This window comes from Panicum virgatum, chromosome 2N, assembly GCF_016808335.1.
Source record: "Panicum virgatum strain AP13 chromosome 2N, P.virgatum_v5, whole genome shotgun sequence".
Taxonomy (NCBI): Eukaryota; Viridiplantae; Streptophyta; class Magnoliopsida; order Poales; family Poaceae; genus Panicum; species Panicum virgatum.
The window spans coordinates 55,509,003-55,515,651 of record NC_053146.1 but is presented as its reverse complement, the minus strand read 5'-3'; the positions used below and the strand labels follow the sequence as shown (position 1 = coordinate 55,515,651).

General features: G+C 48.0%; 1 protein-coding gene across 1 annotated transcript; it reads right to left on the bottom strand.

The window, feature by feature from the left end:
* Positions 1-273: 273 nt before the first annotated feature.
* Positions 274-4,766, bottom strand: LOC120658204. Its single transcript, XM_039936445.1, has 2 exons — positions 4,290-4,766; positions 274-684 (listed from the first exon to the last, which is right to left on the bottom strand). The coding sequence occupies exons 1-2, from the start codon at positions 4,667-4,669 to the stop codon at positions 582-584; spliced, it is 483 nt and encodes a 160-aa protein (XP_039792379.1). The 5' UTR covers positions 4,670-4,766; the 3' UTR covers positions 274-581.
* Positions 4,767-6,649: the final 1,883 nt, after the last annotated feature.

Here is a 6,649-nt window from a genome sequence, read left to right as displayed (position 1 = left end):
TACTGAATCCAAACTCAAGAAACCAAATTACTGGATTCACATAAATCATCACCCCTTCCTTCCTTGAATCTGCAACTATTACAGTCCAGTAATCAGTAGATCCAATGAAGTATTACCGAATCTGCTAATTACCGAATCTGCATACATAAGTATTATTGGATATGTGTAAAAAAGTACTGAGTACTGGATCTCGTTTTATCGAATCCATCCAATGTAAAATAAAAATGTGTAGTGAAAAAGTCTCGAGTCACCAAAAACAAGGGGAAATTACCGGATGTACATAAAAGAAATACTGTAACTGGATCTCCCTCTTATTAAATCCAAGCATGTACAAGTGTGTTCCCTAAAAAATAAACGATTCACCAGAAACACCACAAAAAAATACTGGATTACTGAAATGAAAGGGTTATATGGATTACTGAATCCAATCATATACACATAGTTGGGTGGTGACTATGCATTTGTACATATATTAGTCACGATTAACTGTCACATGCAATGTCCAAAAAACAAGTCCTAAAAAACCACATGAGGCACCCTTCACTTGGAACCATCTCCCTTGAAAAGTTCGGTACTATCAATCACCACCACCTACAGCTGCGCATTCCATGACAACTCTGGTATGTGTCGTATCTAGAGGAGAATGTGGGAGCCTCCGCTTTTTCATCCTCGTCATTTCCATGCCTATTATAAAAGAAAACAGCTTCTATCAATGATATACCTTTGACAGCATCAGCAAAAAAAATTAATCAAACTGCACGCTTGTATAAACTATAGAACTACTTCTGAAACTACAATAGCATAAATAAAAATGTAAAAAAACGCATCAGCCCAAAAGTACATAACAAAAAATTACTGAAACTGCTAGACTACTGAAACTACTATACTACTAAAACTAAAAACGTAGAATAAAATAAAATACTAAGAAACCATAAACTAATGAACAAAAATGAGCGGTTTAGAATTATATGGAATGCACTGTCAAACCAAACTCACAAGTGAAGCTCATGGGATCTACTGAAAAAAAGGATGGTTTAGAATTACTGAAAGGATGGATTACTGAGTTACTAGTGACATTTGTTTACACCATGGTTTTTAGTTTTATTTAGCTATCGAAAATCATTATCTGGTTTAGATAGTTCATTTAGTAATTAGACTATTCAAACTATGCTGAATTACTGAATATAAAAAATTGCACTGAGCTCGGTAAATTTTTTTAGTTTTAGTAGTTTTTGTTACAGAGCTCTATTCAATCTCATGCAGTTTAGTAGTCTAGTATTTCATTATTTGGTCCAATAACTAAGTAATCACTACTGAACTACTATACTAACTCAAAGCATCAAATGTTCAGTAATGATCGAAAATTATTGATACTAGATACTAACACAACTACTGAAAATAATATGGTGCTGAGCCTAAACTAAGAAACAAAAGAATAATTAAGCTTGCAATAATAAAAATATTGAACTCAAAAATGCATACAGAACTACTAAACTAACTAATTGGTTCAGGCTTAGATCATCGGCACTAGGCAATCCAAAAAAATACTGAACCACCTAAAAAACTAACAAAATTACTGATACTAAATACTCGGTTATTAGGATTTGATTCTTAATTACTGAAGCTGGTAGAGCGAGAGGAAGCAACCATGGTAGTTGACAGCTAAGCAGGTGGTGGGAGGTCTGCAAAGATCTTGATTGTCAGATTCATCGTTGAATCAATATGATTATGTCAACAAGACATGCGTAAGCATTGGTCAGTAATGCAGCTTGCAAATCAAGTCGATGGTGTCCATCTGGATGTGGAGATCAAAGCCTCTTGTAGTCCTCCTGGGGCAGCCAATGATGCATTCCTCGGAGGAGGCGGAGAATTCCACACGCGACTCCCCACGCGGGTGTGTGGCGCGGAATCGCGCTCGTCACGCATTCCGCGGCCACCGCTCGCCCCGCCGCACTCCATTGCTAGCTAACGCCGCACCAGTTGCTCGAGGACACCGACGAGCTACCTCGGAACCCCGCTACAGCCTCCATGCCATGCTGCTTGATGCCGTCGTAGCATCCACGCCACGCTGCTCGACGCCGCTGCGGCCTTCGCGCCCCGCGAGCCGTCTCCGCGCCATGCCGCTCGACACCACCACAGTCGGCATGCCCCGCCGCTCGTTGCTGCCGCTGCCTTCGAGAACCGCAAGCTGCGAGCCGCCTCCACGCCGCTCGAACGCCTCGCTGGGAGGTCGAGGGCGCTGGGGGATACCTGGGTTCCGTCCGCCGCCGTTCGAGGGTGCGGGAGTGGATCCTGATCCCGCCGCCGGGCTGCAACCACACCGCCGTCGCCGCCTGGGATCCCGCCGCCGGGCTGCGGCCGCCTGGGATCCCGTCGCCGCCCGCCTGGGGTCCAGCTGAAACCAGGGAGCGGCGGTTAGGTTTGCGTGGGGGTCGGGGCGCTTCTCGGGAGGCAGCCGGGCCGTGCCGGGCGTGGGAGGGGGTGGTTGGGGGTAAAGCACGCGGGGGAAGGTGGGCCGTGGGCTTGCGGGGTGGGAGCGGGTGGGTCGGGCCGGGGGTGGTGGTTGGATGCTGGGTGTAGAATGGTATTCTACACCTAGGGTGTAGATTAGCGCGCGCGCACACACACACACACACACATATATATATATATATATATATATATATATATATATATATATATATATATATATATATATATATATATATTATATATATATGCACTCAAGATAGCTAATCTCATGTGAGTCATAGAAAGCTTCTTTTCATTGAGTTCCAGGGACGGAGACCCACCGTACCGATCCATTTGCATTGCGTCAGCAGTCATCCGGCACACAGTTTGTAAGCCATTAATAGAGGTCAGGTTCTGAAAAGGATTTTCATCCAAAACAAAAGGAACCACACACCGGGCTTTAAAAAACACACAGAACTTTGCTGCTTTTTGTTCAAAAGAAATTAACAATATGGAGCCATGGCTGTTCCTGAATCCTGAGCAAGATTAATGCCGTAGCAGATGATATATAATATGTATTTTCTTGGTGGTTTTCTTTTCATTCTGATTAGGATAATGAATTACTTAACCTATTCACTCACTCGACCGCGTTCTCCATACGCGCATTAGCATAGCCACAAAAAGCCAGCACAAACAGCTCGTGTGCATAATAAAATACTAAGGCAGCTAACGTAGTGCCTGGATACTGCGACTTGGGGTGTGTTTAGTTGGTAAAAAAGTTTGGATTTAGGTATTGTAGCACATTTCGTTGTTATTTGATAATTAATATCCAATCATAAATTAATTAACATCGTTAGATTCATCTCGTGGGAATCAGTCAGACTGTGTAATTAGTTATTTTTTAACTATATTTAATGCTTCATACACGTGTCTAAAAATTCGATACGACGGGTACTATATAAAAAAATTTGGAAACTAAACGAGGCCTTGATCAAGTAAGAGACATCGTTGCCAATTCAAAGCTGCCGATGCATGGTAATAATTTTATAATCTCATCTCTACGATCTTCGGAGAGCTCTCATCTGCCTCCAAAGTTGAAAACAGCCGACGGCAAAAAATGGGGTTTTGACACGTTCCAGAAGTCGCCGGAAAACTTAGCGCCTACGTACCCACAACTCCACATGCTCGATCTACCTTCTTGTGCTTCGTGTTCAAAGCATGTGTACGTCTGCCTACTCTCGTACGCGTGCAGGCGAAGTTAACTCAGGTTCAGGAGCCTCGCGTTTGCAGCTGCAGCGAGCAAAATGATCATGCGGTGGGCCTGGACAGGAATGTTCTCGGATGCTGCGATCTGGAGTGGTTCAAAAATTTTCAGCGCCGCCGCGCGCACTTACAGATCCCGAGGAAACATTTCGGCCATGGAGGCAGGAGAAGGGGATACAAAATTCGAACTTCAGAGAGGCCACGGAGAAGAACACGATGCTAGTAGCTACCAAAAGTTAGGGGGGACTTCATTACAGGATCTGGGAATAAATATCTTGATTGCTGTGGCCCAGGTCAGATTCAAAATTCGAATTCAAAACGTAGTAGCAGCACTACCAACTTTCTGTACAAGCTAGCTTAACTTTTCTTGTCATGTTTCTGGTTCCCCTTCTTCTTCTCTTCCTACTTTGAAAGCAAAAGGAATGACATTGCAAAATAGGCCCTAGAAATCTTTGGTAATTACAGAAAAGCCCTTCCTCCCACCTCCCGCCCGTCCCATTCCTCCCGTCTTCCTCCTCCTGCCTACGGTCTATACCCCCTAGAACTAGAAGCCCAGAAAGCTCTGATCACCGTACCTCATCGTCATCTCCGCCTGCGCCTGCGGCCCGTGACCCCGCTTCCTCTTCCTGGCGCTGCCCGCGCCGGCGCCGGCCACGGGCCTGGTGGCGCCGTAGAGCTCCGACACCAGGCGGTACCTCTTCCTCGTCCTCCTGTCCAGCTCGAGACCACCCGCCTCCTCCCGCTCCTCCTCCTCCCACGCCGCGGCGCCGCCCGCGCACGTGTTCACCGACCGCGGCGACCCCGACTCCGACGGCGCCTCGTCGCCCCCGCCGCCGCTGAGCTGCACGAGCAGGTCCGCCGCCGCCAGCTCCGCCTCCGTGAACAGGCCCCCGAGCGCGAGCCCGGTGCCGGCCTCCCACCCGCCCGCCGCGAGCGGCGCGCACGCCACGGCCATCACCGCCTGCCTGCCTGCGGCGCGCGGGAGCGGGGCCGGGCGGTTGCTTTGCCTGATTCCGTGGAGAGGAGAGGTGGGAATCCGAAATTGTTGGTGGTGGCTGGGCCAATCTGGAAGAAACGGGTCGGAGCCTGGCGGGCTTTATAGCAGAACGGAACCGACTGGGTCGGACGGCTCGGCGGCCTCGCCCGAGCCGGACGAATCGGCCGCGATCGGGAGGATCGCGCTGGCGCCACCGTGCGGCTGGCGCGCGGGCCCGGGTCGCGTGCTCGGGGTTTGGGGGCGGGCGTGGGGTGCGGGGTCCCCTGACCGTTGGGTGGGGGTGGACCGGCGGCCAACGGGAGGCCAACGCGTAGCTTGCGCGGCCTCGGTGGCGTCATCGTCCGGATTCGGGGCCCGGGAAGGAACCCAGTGCCAGTGGTGGGCCGCTGGCGCTTGCGGCCTTGCTGGAGACGACGTGTGCCGCGACGTGATCGCACACGGCCGGAGGTGGTGGACGAGCGGCCACAGCCCACAGGTTCAGGTTCAATTACTACTCTACTGCTCACTGGTGCCACATCTCAAGCCTTTGCTTGTGTCGCTGCATGCTGTGGAAGTTAAAAATATAACTGGGCATTTACTTGTTGCGGAGAGAGGCGTCTCTGTTTAATCCCAATTTTTTACACCAAAAATATCATATCAAATATTTGAACATATGCATGAAGTACTAAATGAAGTTTATTTATAAAACTATTTGTACGGATGAGTTGTAAATCACGAGATGAATCTAATGAGTCTATTTAATTAATAATTTGCAACAATAATGCTACAGTAATCATCCGCTAATTGTAGATTAATTCTGAATTAATTAGGCTCATTAGATTCGTCTCGCGATTTATAATCCATCTCTGCAAAAAGTTTTATAAATAGACTTTATTATTCCGAAATAGTAAGATTCCGATTAAAAAAAATTAGCCAAAAGAACTGGCCTTAGTAATTAATAAGTCGCGGCTAGACAGCGGCATCCGGATTGATCTAAGCCTGAAAGTGGCAAAAAAAAACTACCAGAAAACGGAACTGTACCGTACGTGTGCATTGGGAGAGATCGCGTGAAAATTAAGCGAACACGTGCTCAGCTGCACGCGTGGTTTCCATGCACATTGTGTGCGAAGGATGATGTGCTGCCGTCGCTGGTCCTTTGTTTGGTTTGCTTAACCAACGGCAACCGACTTCTTCAGAAAGCCAGCCACCGACATTGCGGGTGGGCTGACAAAAACCAGTAGCCAAAACTTCATTTTGCAGCCACAAAGGGGTACTCTTACGTACCTAGTCATCGCCGTGACGGCACCATGAGTCTGTTCGGGTGACCGTATAAATAATATATGGCTGGTAGAATAAATAGTATTCTGTGAGAGGAAATAAGCCGAGACAAGCGAAACAAGAGTCTAGACAAGCCGAACAGCCTCCATGTGTGCAAGACTGCCCGCAAGCGATCGCCGTGCAGCATGCATGCACGCCGTGCCGTCGCGCGAGACACGACACGGCACGGCCGGGGAAGCCCTACTGTGGCGTCCTGGACCTAGGGGTGGTAAATGGCCCAATATTTTGAACTAGAAAATCTAAGAGCCGGGTCCTAAAAAGACCAGGCTCTAATCTTATACAATTTTGAACTAAAAAATTTAAAAGTCTTGTTGGGTTGTGAAGAGGCCACTAGGACTATGGCCCATTACCACCCCTACCTGGGCCTGTTGAGCCATTTGGCCCAGGTAACCCGTACTCCCCTACGCGGCCCACGGGTTCCCACGGCCCTTGACGGCGGCGCGTGGTGGGGGAAAGAAGGGATCGGGCTCATTTGGTGCTAAGCCCGTTTGACTCGTGTACTTGTCAATTAAAGAAGTCTCATTAAAAACCTGCTACCAAATACATAGGCAGATACCAGCTGTACCTAGACGATTGGCGTCAAAAAAAAAACCTGCTACCAAATGGCATAAAAAAAAACCT

Coding starts and splice junctions, on each gene's coding strand:
- LOC120658204 (XM_039936445.1), bottom strand. CDS start 4,669: ATGGCCGTGGCGTGCGCGCCGCTCGCGGCGGGCGGGTGGGAGGCCGGC. Junction 685..4,289: donor CAGGCGGAGATGACGATGAG/GTACGGTGATCA, acceptor CTTTTATAATAG/GCATGGAAATGACGAGGATG.